This window comes from Phyllostomus hastatus, unplaced genomic scaffold, assembly GCF_019186645.2.
Source record: "Phyllostomus hastatus isolate PE091 unplaced genomic scaffold, TTU_PhHast_1.1 phas_contig_80, whole genome shotgun sequence".
Taxonomy (NCBI): Eukaryota; Metazoa; Chordata; class Mammalia; order Chiroptera; family Phyllostomidae; genus Phyllostomus; species Phyllostomus hastatus.
In genome coordinates, this window is record NW_025333960.1 from 30,858,724 (window position 1) to 30,878,411 (window position 19,688).

A 19,688-nucleotide genomic window follows, 5' to 3' on the forward strand; every position below is an offset into this window, starting at 1 on the left:
CCAAGACTACATCAGCATTTCTATGGCATTTTAATTCAATAAAACAAAAGGTTAATGTTTTTCTACTTTTTAAAGAATGCAAATACAAGTGGTATTCAATTGGTCCTGAATGACATTTAAATTTTGCCATTAAAGCTCAGACTGTCGCGATATGAGATTTGGGCAAAACAGAATGAAAAGTTCAAGGAGCTTTGGATTATTAGGATTTTATGGAATTTAAAGAACGGAAAATGTTTTTCTTTTCTCCATTCTGAATCAAGGCTACTCAAAGTTTCCCATCTAGTATTATGTAATTTCTATCCAATAAACTATGGAGATATCATTCAATAAAATCTTAATAACCTAACAATGCCTTAATAGTGTGGCAGTCCTAAATGCCATGAGTTTAAAACTCTTTTCTTCTGCTGTCTTGATTTTGATCATTTCACCAGCACGTTAACAGCTCCAACAGATGCTAAATGAGAATAACAGAACTATTCCTAACAACTTCATCATATCAGTGAATGATGTTGTCCTGCATTAGTCATAGTTCTTCAGTGAATTTTGCACACATTTTATCTGGACTGTATGAAGTGATAAGAAACACTGGTCATCTGACAATTAGGTTTTGAGTTTATGGTGCCCCACACAGTGAATGAATGGGTATGAAGTGTGCGGTCAGTGAATATTTCTCCAGTTTAGTATCTGGTATGTAGTTTGGGAAATAACATATACTTATTAATTTTGATACATCTCAGTATATTAAAAATTTTTGGTAAAATTTTTTCTGCTATTTTACTGCTTTATTTTTCAGTCAACTTTATTGAAATTTACACTTAATAAAATGCATACATCAAGTTTGATTTGTTTTGCAAATGAATATACTTTATAACTAACACCCCAATTACTGTAGACAGTATCTGTCATCCCAGAATGTGTTTTGTGTCACTTTGCAGAAAACCCGCCCAACTACCACCCCCGCTTGCCCCCACCCCTAAGACCTCCAGCCCAGGCAACCATTGATCTGACTTCACTCCTGTAAGATAGTTTTGCATGTTCTAAATTTTCTTGTAAATGAAATAGTGCATGCCTGTATCTGGCATCTCTCGCTCACTGTGTGTTTTAAAGAGCTATGCATGCTGCTCCATGTTTCATTAGTCCACTACCTGTTCGTTCTTGGGCAGTTCATTGTGTACCACAAGACGTCTGCCAGTTCATTTATTGATGGACATGCAGATTGTTTCCAGACTCTGGAAGGAAAAAAGGAACTGAGCTGCTATAAACATCCGGGATCGTATTTTGGATACAAAACTTTCATCAGATACATGTATTGTGAATATTTTCTCTCTGTGCTACTTGCCTTTTTGTAGTTATTTTATCTCCCAAGACTACATCAGCATTTCTATGGCATTTTTAATTCAACAAAACAAAAGGTTAATGTATTTCTACTTTTAGTTGTTTTTGAAGAACAGGACTTTTTATTGATGAAGGTTAAAAAAGATATTTTCCTGTGTTCTCTTATAGGAGTTGTAGAGGTTTTAACTTTCACATTTAAGTCTATAATTCATTTCAAACACACTTTTGTAGTGTGGGGCTAGGCTCAAGGTTCATTCTTTTACTATCCAGATGTACAGTTATTCTAGCACCATTTGTTGAAAAAATTACTCCTTCATTGAATTGTCTGATGTCTTTGCAAAAACCACACATACATGCACACTCACGGGGTTCTGTCGTGTTGATCTAGATGTCCGTCGTTAGCCAGCGTCACACAGTCTGGATTGCTTTAGCTTTGCAGTGGATACTGAAATCAGATCCTATGAGTCTTCCAACTTTGTTTTTCTGATGAAAAACTCTTTTGGGTATTCTAGGATCTTTACACTTTAGATTCAGTTTATTAATTTCTATTAAGAAAACAGAATTATGATCAGATCAATTTTGGAAGAATTATTCTAAAAAGAATGTTTCCCAGCTCATAAGCATGGTGTATCTCCATATTAATTTAGATATTTTAAAATTTAACTTGTAGCCCTGGCTGGCATAGGTCAGTGGATTGAGCTCGGGCTGCGAACCAAAGTGTCGCAGGTTTGATTCCCAGTCAGGGCACATGCCTGGGTTGCAGGCCATGACCCCCAGCAACCACACATTGATGTTTCTCTCTCTCTATCTCCCTCCCTTCCCTCTCTAAAAATAAATAAATAAAATCTTTAAAAAATTTTAACTTGTTAATACTGTGTAGTTTTTCATGCAACAGTCTTGTACATTCTTTATTGAATTTATTGGTAGTATATAGAAAGATTTATTTTGAATATTTTTTAAAATTTCTACTTACTGATTTGAGAGAAACATTGATTTGTTGTTCTACTTATTTATGCATTCATTGGTGGATTCTTGTATGTGCTCTGACAAGGGATTGAACCTGCAACCTTAGTGTACTGGGACAATGCACTTACCAACTGAACTACCCAGCCAAGGCCGAATTTATTTATTTTTTAATATTTACCTTGTATACTACAATCTTGCTAAATGCACATATTCTAGCAGAATTTTGATTATTTTTCTGATAGATAACTTAGGATTTTCAAGTTCACAGTTACATTACCTGTGAATATAACAGCAACTTTATTTATGCCTTCCCAAGTTTCTTGCCTTTTCTTTCTTATTCTTGACTTATTGCATTGGCTAGAGGTTCCAATACAGTACTGAATAGAAGTGGTTAAAGAAGACAGCCTTGTTTTGTTCTCAATGGAAAGGCATTCAGTAATTCACCAATAAATATAATATTAAGTGTAGATTTTTGGTAGATGCCCTTTATCAGATTGAAGTAAGTTCACTTTTATTCCTAATTTGCTGAGAGTTTTTGTCAGAATTTTGTCAAATGCTTTTTCCGCATTTATTGATGTAATCTTACGGTTTTGCCCCTGTATTGTTGTAATGTGATGATTTCCATGGACGTATTTTTTGTAATGTTAAGCCACCATTACATTTTGGAAAAATACTCATTTGGCTATAAAGTGATACCATTTTATGTATTGTTGGATTTGATTTGCTAATATTTTGTTGAGAATTTATGTGTCTATGTTCATGAGAGATACTAGTTTGTAATATTTCTATATTATAATAACTTAATCAGGTTTTGGTGTCATGCAGTAACATAAGCCATGTCAAAGTGTTCCCTCTTCTATTTACTGAAAGCTTCTATAAGATTACTAATATTTCTTCTTTAAATCCAATAAAATTTACTAGTGAAGCTGTCTGGTTAGTTTTCTTTGTGAGAATGTTTTGATTATGAATTCAATTTCTTTAGTATATATGAGGACATTTATGTTATCTGGTTCTTCTTGAGCCACTTTTAACTAGTTATATTTTTCAATAATGTATAAATTTGATTTCATTTCAGTTACTGAATATAGTAGCATAAAGTTGTTTATGAAATATTCTAAATATTGTTATAGTATCTTTGGAATCTATAGTGTTCCTTTTCTCATTCTTGTTATTTGTAAATTGAGTTTTCTTTTTACCTTAGTTTGTTTTGGTATAGGTTTATCAATTTTATTAATATTTTCAAATGGCCAACTATTGAGTGTCTGTTGTATTTCTTTGTTTATTTTATAGATTTCTACTCTATTGTTTCCTTCACCTATTTATTTTGTATCTAGTTTGCTTTTTTTGTAGCTTCATAAGCTAGAATATTATATCATTGTTTTTTAACTTTTCTTTGCAAATATAGGCATTTGTTATTTTCCCTCTCAGCATTGCTTCTGTAGTCCTCAAAATTTGATATGTTGTGTTTTTGTTATCATTCATTTCAAAATATTCACTAACTTCTCTTTTGATTTCTTTTTTGACCTATGAGTTACTTGTAAGTTTATTTCATATCTTCTAAATACATGAGGTTTTCCTAGGTATCTTGTTTTTTTTATTTTAAACTTCATTGCATCTTGGTCAGATTATATATTCTGTAAGTTTTTATTCTTTTGAAATATGTTGAAATTTATTTTATGGCTCAATGTGTGGTCTATCTTGGTCCATAGTCCGTGTGCACTTTTAAAAATGTATATTGTACTGTTGAGTGTAATGTTCTGTATATGCCAATTAAAGCAAATTGGTGAATGGTATTGGTCAGTTCTTCTGTAGCCTACTGAGTTGTTCTTTTCTTTCCAATCAGTTGGTAACAAAGGGATGTTAAAATCTTTAGATATGATTGTGAATTTCTCCACTTTTCTCTTTAATCTTCAGTTTTGCTATGTGTATTCTGAAACTTTGTTTTAGATGTGTATGTTATTAGGATTGTTATATGTATCTGATGATTTCCCCCTTTAATCATGATGAAGTATTTTAATCATAGTGAAATATTTCTCTTTGTGTCTGCTGGTACTTTGTAACATCTACTTTATTTGATATTATATAACCACTCCAGCCTTCCATCTGGACTGCTTGCATGGCATATCTCCTTCTATCCTTTTATGTCAACCTATTTGTTCTTTGATATTCAAAGTGTGACTTGTAAGCAACATATGGTTTGGGTTCTGCAATTTTCTTTCATTTGACAATTTATTTCATTTGATTTGAGTCTTTAATTCATTTCAATTTAATTTAATTGTTGATACTGTTGGATTGAGGTCTGACTTTCTTTTCCTTTCTTCCTATTTATCCCATCTGTTGTTTGTTCCTGTTTCCCCTCCTTGACTTTTTCTAGGGGATGGTGGTGAGAGGGAGAATAATAAAAACTTTTTAGTTTTCTGTTTGAATTCCTCTTATTTTGTTAGATTTACATCTTTGCATTTTGTTTAGTTATTTCTATGGGGATTACAGTATACTTCCCAGACTTATTAAAGTCTATGTGGTACTAATATTGTGGCATTTTATGTAGAAAGTAAGAAGCTTTCTATTGTATAGGTATATTTACCTCCCCATTCTTTGTGATATTATCGTTATATGCATTACAGCTCAGTGCATTATAAATCCCATAAAACAGTGTTACCATTTTTGCTTTAAACATTCATACGTCTTTTAATGACATTAAGAGATGAAGAAATATACTCTTTTGTATTTACTCATGTATGTACTATTTCTTATGCTCTATTTTTTTTATAGATTCAGAGTTTCATCTGATGTCTTTTTCCTTCAACCTGAAAAACATTATTTCTTATAGTATAGGTCTATTACCAACAAATTTCCCCATTTTGTTTATCTGAAAATTTTATTTCTCTTTCATTTCTAAATAATATTTTTGTGAGGTACAGGATTCTTATATAACAATTTTCTTTCTGTTTGTGTTTGTTTTCTTCCTTTAAAAATACTGTATCTCCTGGTCTTCATTGTTCTGCTGAGAAGTTAACTGTAAATACCATTATTTTTCTGTATGTAATTGACATTTTTAGCTGGTTGTTTTCAGAATTACCTTTATTTTTGGTTTTCAACAGTTTGTGATCTGTTGGTCAAAGGTTTTTTTTATCAAATTTGAGAAATAATATGCATTATTTCTTTAAAATAATATTTTTTCTACTCCAATCTCAGTCTTGTCTCCTTCTGCAATTTCAGTTTTATTTGACAGACAGCTTAATATTTTCTCTAAAATCCTGAGACTGTGATGTTCCTCAAATTAACTCAATTCTATTGATTCTGCCAGAAAATTCACAAAACTGTTTGATCTTTCATCTCCATTTTCTAATTTTTGTTTTAGTTGCTGTAAATTTTAGGTCTAGAATTTCTGTCTAGTTCGTTTTTAGAGCTTCTGTCTCTCTGTTGAGACTGCTATCTGTTCACTTATTAAAACCATTCTTTCCTCTATGTCCATCAACATATTTATAATATAGTAGCTGATGTAAGTAGCCTTTACCTGCTAAGTTCAACATCTGAGCCATCTTTTGATTTTAATTGAATGATATTTTGTTCTTAACTATGGGTCACATTTTCTTTTTTCTTCTTGAGTCTTGCAATTTGTATTGTATCCTGCATATTTTTAAAATATTTCTTGGACTTCTGGCCAAGATGGAGGCATAGGTAGATACATTTTGCCTCCTTGCATAACCAAAAGAAGGACAACAAATTTAAAAACAAAAATAACCAGAACTGCCAGAAAATTGAACTGTATGGAAGTCTGACAATCAAGGAGTTAAAGAAGAAGCATTCATCCAGACCAGTAGGAGGGACGGGGATGAGCAGTCAGGAGGGAGAGGACTCAGGGCAAGGTGGTGGCTGGCAGACTGGGTGGTCCCACATTTGCATGCAGATAAACCAGGAAGAACAACTGGCGAGTAAGACAGACCGCACAACCCAGGGTTCCACTGCAGAGAAATAAAGCCTTAAAACCTATGACTGAAAAAAATCTGTGGGGTTTATGACAGTGGAAGGAACTCCCAGCCTCATGGGAGAATTCACTGGAGAGACCCACAGGGGCCTAGAATGTACACAAACCCACACACCCGGGAATAAGCACCTGAAGGGCCCAATTTGCTTGTGGGTAGTGGGGGAAGTGACTAAAAGCTGGTAGAGACCTAAGCAAGTGGGGTTGTTCCCTCTCAGAACCCTCCCCAACATACAGCACCACAATGCCGAGATGTGGGTTGACCCACTCTGGCAAATACCTAAGACTCTGCCCCTTACAATGTAACAGTTGTTCCGAGACAAAAAAAAAAAAAAATGTGGCCCAAATGAAAGAACAGATGAAAGCTCTGAAAACAGAATTAATTATGAAGAGATAGCCAACCTATCAAATGCAGAGTTCAAAACACTGGTAATCAGGATTCTCACAGAAATGGTTGAGTATGGTTGCAAAATAGAGGAAGAAGTGAAGGCTATGAAAAGTGAAATAAAGGAAAATGTATAGGGAACCAGCAGTGATGGGAAGGAAACCGGGACTGACACCAAGGGTTTGGAATAGAAGGAAGAAAGAAACATTCAACCAGAATAGAATAAAGAAACAAGAAATTTAAAAAATGTGGAGAAGCTTAGGAACCTCTGGGACAACTTTAAATGTTCCAACATCCAAATCATAGGGTTGCCAAAAGGAGAAGAGGAAGAGCAAGACACTGAAAACTTATTAAAAAAAAATAATGAAGGAGAACTTCCATAATCTGGAAAAGGAAATAGACTTCCACGAAGTCCAGGAAGCTCAGAGAGTCCCAAAGAAGTTGGACCCAAGGAAGCACACACCAAGGCACATCATAATTACTTTACTCATTAAAGATAAGGAGAGAATCTTCAAAGCAGCAAGAGAAAAGGAGACAGTTACCTATAAAGGAGTGCACATAAGACTGACAGCTGATTTCTCAAAAGAAACCTTGCAGGCAAGAAGAGCCTGGAAAGAAGTATGCATGCAGACAAGTCATGAAAAGCAAGGACCTACATCCAAGATCACTCTATCCAGCAAAGCTTTCATTTAGAATGGAAGGGCAGATAAAGTGCTTCCCAGATGTAGTCAAGTTAAAGGAGTTCATCATCATCAAGCCCTTGTTATATGAAATGTTAAAGGGACTTATCTAAGAAGATCAAAACTATGAACAGTAAATGACAACAAACTCACAGCTATCAACAACCAAACCCCTCCCCCTGCAAAAAATGAACTAAGCAAACAACTAGAACAGGATCAGAATCACAGAAATGGAGATCACATGGAGGGTTATCAGCAGGGGGGCAGGGGAGAGAATGGGAGGAAAAGCTACAGGATAAGAAGCATAAATGGTACGTACTAAATAGACAAGGGAAGGTTAAGATAGTATGGGAAATGGAGAAATCAAAGAACTTGTATGTACGACCCATGGACATGAACTAAGGTGGGGGAATGCTGGTGGGAGGGGCAGTACAGGGTGGAGGGGAGTAAAGAGGAGGAAAAAATGGAACAACTATAATAGCATAATCAATAAAATATATTTTTAGAAAATAAAGAAAAAATAAAATATTTATTTTTTAGCAAAAAGAAAGGGAGGGAGAAGTAGAGGGAGAGAAACATCAATGCAAGAGAGAAACACAGATCGGTTGCCTCTTGTATGTGCCCCAGTTGAGACTGAACCCACAACCTAGGCATGTGTCCTGACCTGGACTCAAACCAGCACCTTTCACTTTTGGGGAGGATGGCCAACCAACTGGTCAGGGTGTATCCTGCATATTATGATACATTTAGAGAAGTGGATTTTATTGTCATTCTTTGAAAAGTATTGATTTTTACACTTCCCACTAATTTAATTACCCTGCTAGTCACCTTGAACTTGGATAGGTTTGTTATATACTGTTGTGAGGGCAGATCTCTGGAAAACCCAGGGTGTTTCCCAAGCCTCTCTAAATTGCTGACACACAATCTCCAAACTCTTTCCTCCCTGTGTATTTTGTCATAGCTTGATTTTAGGCTTTGTTAGAAGTCTACAGCAAGTTTCTGTCTACGGTGTGGACCTTCTGAGGCCTCCCCTAAAGTCCGGGACGCTAACCGTGTCTCTCCATTTTGTGCCGGCACTCCAATTTCCCCAGCATTTTCCAGTTTGAAACATTTCTATCCTGCCTTCGACCACATAGCAGCCCCTTTTTGATAAGTCTTACAGTGAAAAGGAAGGCAAGCAATAGAGAAAATCTACAAAGCTAAAAGTTGAATTTTTGAAAATGTAAGTCAAATTAATAAGTTTTTCAAGATGATCAACATAGTATAGAGAGAAAAACAAATGATCAATACCAGGCATAAAAAAGAAGATATCACCCTATATTCTAACAATATTTTTAAAGTACTTAAGGAACAGTATGAATAATTTTTACAATTACATTTGACAACTTAACTGATACAAATTCCTTGAAATTGACAGTGTACTAAAATTCATACCAAAAAAGTAGAAAATGTGAATAACCTGTATCTGCTAAAGAAATTTAATTTCTATTAAGAAGCTTTCCAAAAATAAAAGTACAGACTCATAGAACTTGTGAACTCTACCTCAGCCTCTAAAAAAGAAATAATATCAATTTTATACAGATTCTTTAAGAGACTAGAGTGGGGTTCCTCAGCCTTGGCACTGTTGACATTTTGGACCAGGTAATTCTTTTGTGGGGGGTGCTGTTGTATGCATTGTTGGCTGTGCATTGAAAGACAGGCACCCCTGTCTTCTACCCATATGGGCTACTAGGAGCCCCCCCCCCAGCCCCCAATTGTGACAATCACAAAACTCTTCAGATGTTGCTAAATGTCCCCTGTGTGGCAAAATTCTCTCCTACCCACCTGAGAACTTGGGCTAGAGAAAGAACTTTTCCCAACTCCTTTTGTGAGACCTGCAAAATAAAAGCATTAGAAGAAAAGAGAATGACAGACAAATGCAAAACAAAATATGTTTTTTAATTTCCTTTTTTTAAGATTTTATTTACGTATTTTTAGAGAGGGAAGGGAGGGAGGGAGGGAGGGAGAGAGAAACATCAATGTGCGGTTGCTGGGGGCCATGGCCTGCAACCCAGGCATGTGCCCTGACTGGGAATCGAACCTGTGATGTTTTGGTTCGCAGCCCAAGCTCAATCCACTGAACTACGCCAGCCAGGGCTGTTTTTTAATTTCTTAATTATGGTTGACATACAATATTATATTAGTTTCAGGTATTAATAGACATTGTATAACTTACTAAATGATCATCCTGATAAATCTAGTGCCCATCCGACACCATACATAGTTATTAGAATAGTGTTGATTGTGTTACCTGTCCTGGACTTTACATCCCATGACTGTTCTGTAACAACAAACTTGTACTTCGTAATCCCTTCACCTTCTCACCCATCCCTCTACCCACCTCCCCTCAAACATTTCTTAACAAAATACTAGCAAATTAAATCCAGGAGTATATATAAAGGATGATCCAGCTTGACTAAATCTAAATAGAGTGTATCCCAGGAATACAAAATTGGCTTAACATTTGAAAGTCGGTTTGGCATACTAACATAATAAAGAAGAAAAACATATTCTCAAACCAATGCAGAAAAGGCATTTAACATAACTTTTCCAATGCTCATTCATTATTGGGGGAAAACAATGACCTCTCATCAGATTAGAAATCTGGTAGAGGCTATGAACAAAGACACATTCTCTTTAATGATGAACACTTTTAGGAACAAGGTGAGGATGCCTGCTCATGCTACTTCTATTCCACTTGCTCCTGGAGATCCTAGCTAGTCTGATCAGCCATGAAAAACATTAGAAAGAAACAAGCAAAGCCATCTTTATTTTTAAATAACATGACTGGCTACAGAAACAACTACTAAAATTATTAAGTAAATTTAACACAATTCAAGTTCAATTTTTGACATATAAAAATCCATGTCATGTCTATATACAGCAATTACTATCCTATAGCAATAGATATAAAACAGCAATTATTCCAAAAAGAAAGCATATACAGTAACATTAAAAACCATCAAATTGCTAGGAATAATTTAACCAAAAAAAAAAGTGCAGAATACTGCTGAGATAAATTTAAGAAAGTTTAAATGAATGGAAAGAAAGATATACCATGTTCTTGGACTGGAACACTCAATAATAAGATACCAATTTTTTCCAAATCGAAGCTTAGATTCCATGCACTTACAGTCAAAATTCCAGCATACTGCTTAGAAATTGGCAAGCACTCTGAAATTTATATGGAAATGTGAAGGGTCTAGAATAGCAAAGACCGTCTTTGCAATTTAGAAGAATACATTGAAAGATTTGCATGCTGCCTAATTTTAGGTATGTAAATCAAAGTTATGTAATCGATACAGGTTTGGTATTCACCTGAAGACATAAATAGGTTAGTGGAACAGAATAGAGTCCAGAAGTAGACCCACGCAATCATACATTCCATTGCTTTTGACAAAGATTCCAAGCAATTCTGTGGAAAAAGAAAGTCTTGTTAACAAATGATGCTGGAGGTACTGGGTATAGATCTGGGGGCGGGGGAAAGAAACTTGATCCCTGTCTTCCATCATACCCTAAAATTAATATGATCACGGGGTATTAGAGCCTGATCCACAGAGGAGGGTGGTGTGGCACACAATATCAGACCTGGGCTGGGTGGCAAGGGCTTTCATACTGGGGACTGTATTGGTGTAGGGTATCGGAGCTTGAACCTTGCACTGACCTTCAGTCTGCTGCCCTCCCTGGATCCTAACCCTGGAGCAGGCTCTCAACCCACTCTTTCTGCTTTCACATATGTGTACGTAAACCCTAATGCAGATTGATGATGTCTAATTGTTAGGTCTAGATTGTAGGGCAGTCTGTTTCTTGTTCTTGGTCGTTTTTATCTTGAATTGCTTCAATATATTCACCAAACCTTCTCTCCTCTCAGTACCCATTTCTTTCACTTACAAAATGAATTTACCTTTGCCTTCAGCAAGAAAATTGAAAGTGAAGCATGTCCTTCCTCCTCCCTCGCTCTCTCAACCCCACCACCCTGAGCCAGTCAGCCAGCTAGCAAAAAGCTACAGTTATTGATCCAACTGGTTTCTTGAAATATCTTCCCAAATGTTTCGTAGGCACCTCAAGCTACATTTAATTTCTCCCACCCTTCCCAAAGCTTCTCAGTATTGCTTATCCACCCAAAATTCTGCCAATCATCCTCAACTCCTTTTTCTCCCTCACTTTTGACATTCAAGCACTCATCATTTTCTGCCAATTTTAAATCCTAAATGTGTTTTAAAAGCCATCTCCTTACCATGTCTACTACTGCTTCTCTATTTCAGACCCTCATCGTCTCATCAGAGCTGTTCCAGCACCTTCTGACTCATGAGCTTCTTGCAGTCTGTTCTCTACATAGTGCCAGAGTAATTTTTTATAAATTTGGGATGGAGCGTGTCGTTTTTCCCTGTAGAGCCCTTCAATGACTCTGACTTGCCTATAAAATGGAGTTTCAAGCCCTTTGACCTGGGAAACCAAACCTTCATTCCTAACGATCTGACACTCCCTAATCGGCTGTGTTTCACCTTCCTCTTCCCCCCACCCAAACCCCACACTTCACACTGTAGCAAAACCAAACTGTTTAACTTGTCTAAGATATATGAACTTTTACTAGTTGATATATTTGCTAATTCTGTTTTTTCCTCCCATCCTTTATTCTTCCTTATCTTCTGCTTAATCGCTAAGATTTAGTTTAAATGCCTCAGAATTTCCCTTTAGTTATGCAGCTAGAACTAGTGCCCCTGTCTGTGTTCCCATAACAACTTGTACATTCCTAAATTACAGTTTTTATCAGATTTTAAATGATCTGTTTCCACCCTGTCTCTAACTTTAAAATCACTTTGAGGACTGGAGCTAGATCTTTGAATGCCTGTGTTTGTATACCCAGTACCTAGCATATATCAAGTACTCAGTAAATGTTTGTTTCCATGTTTGCCAACACCAGCCCCATAGAGTATTATCCTGACATCGAGCATTGTCCCCAATAGATGCTGGTGAAAAATAAATGGTTGATTGATCTAATAATTTATTGAACAGGAATAAGGAAACAGAAATTGAGACAACTGAAGTTTTTCATGTGAGTGGCAGAGAAAATGGTGATTGCATTAAATGAGAATGGAAACAGATGGAGGAACTAGTTTCAAGATAAAGATTATGCGTTGCTTGAACATGAATTGGTTCGGGAAGTACGACAAGCCATCCCTTGGCAGCTTTCCCGCAGATACCTGACCAGGTCAGCAGTCGTGGACAGCAGTGTGGGCTGGACAGACCTGTTCAGAAATCTTGGTTGAGGGTACCAGGGCGTGGCAAGGATCACTGAGAAAGTGCTAAGGAGAAAAAGAAGGAGGACAAGGACAGAATCCTCAGGAAAGGCTGCCGTTTCAGGAGAGGAAGTAGAAGAGTTCCCAGTAAAAGAATCAGAGTAGAAGTCTCTTAAAACTATTAAAACTATCAAGATAATACAAATATTATGAAAACAATCAAGATAATATGTATATTATGAAGTCCAGGGGAAAAAAGTTCTAAGAAAGGAACCCATTGTTGAGAAGTAGTCTAGTAACAATACTGTTGAAAAAGAAAAGGCCCACTAGATTTGTCCTTTAAAATATCGCTTTACTAGGTATGTATGTTAAAATTAATTACTGTTTCTAGAAGTCCGGCAAAGAAGGGAAGGAGAGAAGAGACGGTAATATAAAAGTGATGGTGAAACTTTTTGTTTTTTTACAAAAGTACATGCCTATTGAAAGAAATTGAAACATTCAGAAGTATATAAATTAAATTATAAAAGTCATCCATTTTATTTCTACTTCTCTGGTTTGGCATTTATCTGTTCAAAACTTTTAAAAAATTTTCTATATTTTTGTTTCTACAAAAATAAGACCCCAGTATACATTCTTTTATTACAAATTGCTTTTTTTTTTTACTTTCTAGTATATCATGAACTTTCTCCACAATATATATAGAACTATGTATAGAGAACTACATACCTTATATTTTAAAAGGCTAAACAGCATTTCTTATGATGAGTGTATCATAGTTTATTTTCTTACTCTCCTGTTGAAAATATTTGCCTTTAGTTTTTCACTATTACAAATAATACTGCTACGACCATCCTTTAAAAAACATGCACATACTGTTGTTTAGGTGATTTTATGGGATAATGTCTTAAAACAAGAATTATTAGGAGGGCAGATACATTTTTATTTTATTTTATTTGTGTCGACCTGTCATCCACAGAAGGGCAGTAGCCAGTCAGCAGCTCCTTCAGTGCACTGAAACACTGGTGTGCACACCCTCACCGACACTGAGTGTTATGCTCCCCACTTAAGAAAAGAGGTTTTGGTTTTAGGTTTAGTTTTGATTTTTAATGGAAAGTTTGATCTTGTTTGTAGTCCTAGGAAGGAATCCAGCTGAGAAGAGGAGGAGTCTATAAGTATTAAGAAAAGGAGATGATTGACAGGCCATAGTCACAGAGGGCATGGGTCAAAATGGTATCAACAATATGAATAAAAGGTATAATTTTCTTCAGAGATATTAAGAGAAGAATAGTAGATGGATAAAGATAGAAATAAATGCAAATAAAAGAACAGATTTTTATGCAGTCATCTGTATTTCAAGGAAATTAGAAACTAAGTTCCTTGTTGAGATAGAGGATTACCAGGATGGGGTTTGGGATAGTAAAGGAGCAGGAAGCAATCAGAGCTACAATTGATCAGACAGAATTGGCTGGTGTTGTGAGCTCAGCTGAGCGGAGAATGAATGAATTTGGGGGAGGCCAGTAGTCGTGGTCACATCATCAAGCAGACCTGTAGTTGTTGGGTTGCCTGGGTTTGGGGCTTTGGGGTTGCAGTTGACTTATCTTACATTCATAGTGAGGTCGTTTTATTCTCCTGTTTTCCCGGACCGTGAATGGACGTGGTATGAGCTAAGATACACATCCATTAGTTGTTCCTCATGGGAGAGTGATCCCTGGGTTCTGGTTTAAAAAAAAAATTAAAGAATATAAATGTAATAATACATTGCATTATTCCCATATAAAGCCATATTTCATGAAGCCATGTAATTTCTTTTCTTTTATTAATAAATTACAATGTGAACCAATATTACTAAACATTCTGATCGATAGAAGGCCGGCGGCTTTGATGGGTTTATGTGATTTGACTTCTGGCCCCAGGACCCTTGAGAATAGTAGTGGACCCAGTAATACTCTGTCAGTTCTTTCTTGTCTAGAGATGATCTCTGCTGCTGGGGAGTGTAAGCACCTTAACTTTTAGGATCTTACTTACTGAGTAAAAGTCTTTTTTTTTTTTTTCACTTTAATTTTCACTTTGCTTATGGAAAAACAGAAGAAAAAACCAAAGTATTATGGGTCTGTGGTGAACTTAAGTTACAAGGAAAGGCTGGTAGTATAATAAGGGATGTATATATATATACACACATCATCAGATCATTACTCTCCAAAAAGTAAAATGTTGTAAGAGGAAATATGCTAAGGTGGGGGCACAATTTATTAGAAAAACATATGCACAAGTGTTTATTTTTATTAAAATTCTTTTTATTTCATATTTACCTTGTTTGCTTTATAATGAAATTATATGAGGACAGAGATAAATTCTTTTACATCATGCACTGTTATACTACCTTCTTTCATACTCTGGGTACATAAGAAATACTATAACAATTGAAAATGAGAAACACAAATGCACTTTGAGGCAAATTGGTAATATTTTAATTCCTAATATTCATTTTTAGTATTTGGAAACATTGTAGTTATGCAGGCCTTGCTTTAGCATACTTTTTTCTTCTACAGACATTCTGGTTCTTAGTCATAATCTGTAGCTTTACTAGTAGTTTTATGGGCCTGAGTCTCATTTCCCCAACTCCAAACATAGGCTTTGGAGGATAAAGACCATTTCTTCTCCCACGTTATTGTGGTAGGACACAAAGGAGACCTTCAGTATGTCCTGGCCACATGTCCCAGTTGGCTGGAGCGTTGTTCCATGCACCAAAAGGTTGCCAGTCCGATTCCGGTCAGGGCGCATGCCTAGAGTGCAAGTTCAATTCCTGGTTGGGTGCCTACAGGAAACAACCCATCAATACTCCTCTCTCACATCAAGTATGTGTGTGTGTGTGTGTGTGTCTCTCTCTCTCTCTCTCCCCCCCTCCCCCCTCCATTTCCTCCCTCCCTCCTTCTCTAAAATCAATGGAAATGTGTCCTGGGGTAAGGGTTTAAAAAAATAGATCTTCAATAAATTATTTAAATTATTCCTAAAAAAAAGAAAAAGAAAGTTTTTACTACCACGAGTTGTATTTCAACTCATGCTGAGTTTATATGCCTTTGTGTGATCTGTATCCATTCTGTGCTCTCTGCAGCTCATTCGTATTTATTTTTTTTCAGTTTGTTGAAATCAACAGGTGATGGTTGGCTGCTTGGAACATCATCATCCATCAAAAAGTACCAAGAGTTCACCACCAGTGGAGAGACTAGAAAAGAGAAGAAGACCGTTGGGTTTCAGTCACATACGGAAGATGATGCCCTGCGCTCATGTTCAAAGGAAGATACGTATCGACCCCAAAGAGGTAAGCTTGGCATCTCTGTAGCAAAATGAGAACCTGTTGGAGGAGGTGGTTGCTGGTGTCTGCTAGCCATGAACTCCAGGTGACTTCCTGCAACCCTGAGCAAGAGTTAAATATGTTACAAACTGACACGTGCCTGCAAGGCCACAGGTAGCACGTCTAGACCAGTGAATTATATCAGTGTTTCTCTGAGAATACTCATATGAGAAACTATCCAACTTGTCCCTCTTTTTGCAAGCAACAAACTGTAAGAATTATTCAGTAGTAAGTATCTTCATAGACACAAAGTAATGTTCAAAGTGAGTAAAGAGGACAAGAAAATGAACATAAATCTCTGCTAAGAAAGTAAACTCTAACAACCACAGTTCATCTTCAATTTGCTGGAAGTATGGGGAGGGTGGAGGAGAGGTCATGGATAAATTCTACATTGTGGCTGAAACAAAACCTCATAAGTTTTAAGTATATATTGCCTAGTAGTCTTTTAAGTACCAGTAATTCTTCCTGTTTTATATGTCATGGATATTTTTTAAAATCAGTTATAAATAATGGTGTAAAATGTTGAGTGAATCAGTTAAATTTAATTCTGAGTTGTTTCTGGAGTGCCTTTGGCTTAATCTGTCCTGGAATTATTAAGGGAAAGAGTCTGGAACAGAACGGAACAGGTCTGAGCTTCTGTGCGGAAGAGAGCTACAGGGAACAAAGGGCCGAAAAGGGCCTCAGAGCACCCTCTGCTCACAGCTCCCTTCCGGACATTTGTCTCTTCTGCTCACAGCCATTCACACTGCTTTCCTTCGACTTACCTCTTTTCCAACTGGTAGCACCAGCCCATCTCTAGGATTCAGCAACCGACCTCTCCCTGGCCACTGGCACTCTCCTACTGGACACACATGCAGTGCTTTATGAGAAGGTCTTACCGGTGTAGCACCTCGGCCTTTCCTCCTCATCAGCCAGCATTGTCCTGTTTTGTTTTGTTTTTGGTTTTTGTCTTTTGTTTTGTTTTGTTTTAATTACGATCAACCTCTAAGTTGTTTAATCCTCTCCCAGATAATTGAGAGATGATTATTAGTCCCAACTTCACAAGGGAGTCTATCCATAATTTGAAACAAAAGCAAAAGCTTCTTCTGTTTGGCACAGGGGAGAAGTTCAGCAGACCTCCACTGCGTTAGGACACTTAGAAACAGCAATGACATTCAGCGGGCTCGGCCTCCCAGGTGGACTCTTCTTTGCTCCCTCTGTTGGCAGTCCGTCAGGAAGGGGCAGCTCCTGCCTTGGCTTCCGCTCCTCTTCAGTCATTGCACTTTCAGGAGTGGAGAGTCCGTCAAAGTCGGCGTGGCAGTTGCACCGCAGGGCTTAACGTAGTCTTCTCTTAACTTGTCACCCAGTTTGTGTTGTGTGTCAGCACTAAAATAAAATGGCAAAAATAGAAAACCAGAGTGTAATAGCAAAAGGACAAATAGTTTGTGTGAGTGGTTCAGACCACGGCCCCTCAGAAAGCTACAGCTGGAAAGGCACTGTGAGAAAGGTGTCGTCCAGCCAGCCCTTGCCTTGGTGGACGTTAATCTCTCTCAGGCCCAGCTACAGAAGCCGGACGCCGGGAGAGGGCTTGTGTCAAAAAAAAAAATCAATTTCTAATTTGAAACAAAATCATTTTGACTAACAGGGGTTCAGAACCCATTACTTTTTGCTGTGTAGTCTGCTGACATTTCGGCACTTTCTGTTGTGCACAATGAATCCTAATAGTCATTTTATAATGTTGCTATACCAATCAATTTAACCAAGAGAAAGCTGTTAGAGTTCTGCAAAGTTTTCAGGAACAGTTTTCACTCAGGGTTTTATTTTTTTTATTAGTTTTTTTTTCTTCCTCTTTTTTTGGGGAGGAGTTATAGTGTCGCAGTGAAAACTAGAAACTTGTTCATCTTTACAAAAGTTCTCTCTTAAGGCATTGTAACTCACAGGAATCACTAACTTTTATTTGTAAGAAAGGCTATCTTGTATTTTCTCTTTTATTCTAATATGGAGCATTAGCAAAATTACAGCGTACCTGATGATTGACAGAGGGCCCCTTCGAGTCATCCTGCCCACCGCAGAGCTGGCACACACGGACTCCAGTACCGGCAAAGTCACTGCAGTGGCATTCGCTGCGGCGCCCCACCAGGCGGGAGGCAGGCTCTCCAAGCTGTGCTGCAGAGGGGTGGCCACCTGTTTATCGTAAGACCGGTGACCTAACACTAATTGCCTAAGTTGTACTGCTTGGTTTTTCCTCTCCTTAATTGTGTTCCCCTCTTCAGTGTATCTGAATTTTTTAATACACTTTTCTTCTGTTTTCTGTCCGTTGTTTCTTTTCTTATCCTTTAATTATTAAGTACTATGCAGGACATTTACTGCAAAACCATTAATCTTTATTATTAGTCTCTTTCTCCTTTACCTCTCCTGTCCCCCTCACCGTTCTGTCAACTTTATACATACTAAACATGTAAAAAAAAAAAAAAAAAAAAGGACCTGACTCTTATCTCAAGAAACAACCTTGTGATCACAAAAATATGTGTAGTATTGTCAGGGTTACACTTAAGGTACAGATTGTTTTTTCACTCAACAATGTTAGGGTTGTATTCAGTTGGTTTTATTGTACTATGTGCAAAAAAGGAGACATTAGTTAAGGAAATCTAAACTTGGGTCAAGAACTTCTAAGCCAAAAGCACAAATCTGGAGAAAAGATTTCTCTTCCTTCCTACACAGCGGTGTTTTCATTCTCTCCCAGCTGGTCTCAAACCTTCTCTTTCTGGGCAATCACTGATTCCCTTTCAAAGGAGCCCGAGAAGCTGAGGGCATTTTTTTCCTCGTATGCTCGCCTGCTAGTGGAGGCTGCGAGCCCGCTGAGCACACAAGTTCCAGAACTGAAATGCCAGGCTTCGGGGCTCGTCGCTGTCTGCCCCTGCCTCTGTCACCCTGAAGCCTGCTCCCTCGTTTAGAGCCACCTCCTCTTCGTCCCTCTTTCATTGATCTCTGAGTCTCCTTAAACTTTGAGCAAGGCTGAACCTGGAGTAATTTCAATTTAGCTGATGGCATTGACCATGCCTTTCATTTTTGTCTCTGCGTGTTTTTTAGGTTATGTAATATACAGCGGCCGTCACTGATCGAAGCTCCCAGAGGGGCTTCTAAACACATTCTTTTATTTAACTGGAAGAGGATTATTGTAGACTTATCCAAAGGGAGGGATGATTTCTGGAGCTCCTAGTTGTTGGTCCAAGTGAACATGTGCTTGCTGTAACAAGTGCTCTTTGTAGCCCCTGATGGGTTGAAAGGCGACATGACTGAAGAAGTAAACCAGTTGGAGTATCCTAAGTGCAGAAATCGTTTCCATCTTGCCTCTTAAGGAGCACTCGTTTAGGTTTATTTTATTAGTAGCATCATCATCATGATTGTGTTTCATCATGAGTTTCATCTGTTGTACCACAGAATATTACTTCTGACTCCCAGAAGGCTGAGCTGAAAGATCCATTAAAAATCAATGCCTTTATGAGTAGAACACAGGAGACAAGCAGAGTATAGGGCTATGAATAAATCCAGGCATGTAACTTAAATTGTCCTGCCTTGTCCACTCAAAAAAGGAATTCAAATGCAAGAGGCTAGCGTTGAGTATTGAAGTCACTATATATGGAATTTTGTCACTTAAACCAGAGCCTCTACATTTTGTATCTTCCATAATAACAAGAACTATCTCAAAACACTATATAACTTACTG

At 37.2% G+C, this 19,688-nt stretch overlaps 1 protein-coding gene across 3 annotated transcripts in view; it reads left to right on the forward strand.

Annotated features, from left to right (window-relative positions):
- Positions 1 to 19,688, forward strand: part of KIAA1328 (KIAA1328 ortholog) — a 230,727-nt gene that overhangs the window by 179,286 nt on the left and 31,753 nt on the right. For all 3 annotated transcript variants that reach the window (XM_045849863.1, XM_045849864.1, XM_045849865.1), the window contains one exon: positions 15,768 to 15,949. In XM_045849863.1, coding sequence (XP_045705819.1) covers positions 15,768 to 15,949 — 182 coding nt within the window. The remainder of the gene's footprint in view (positions 1 to 15,767; positions 15,950 to 19,688) is intronic.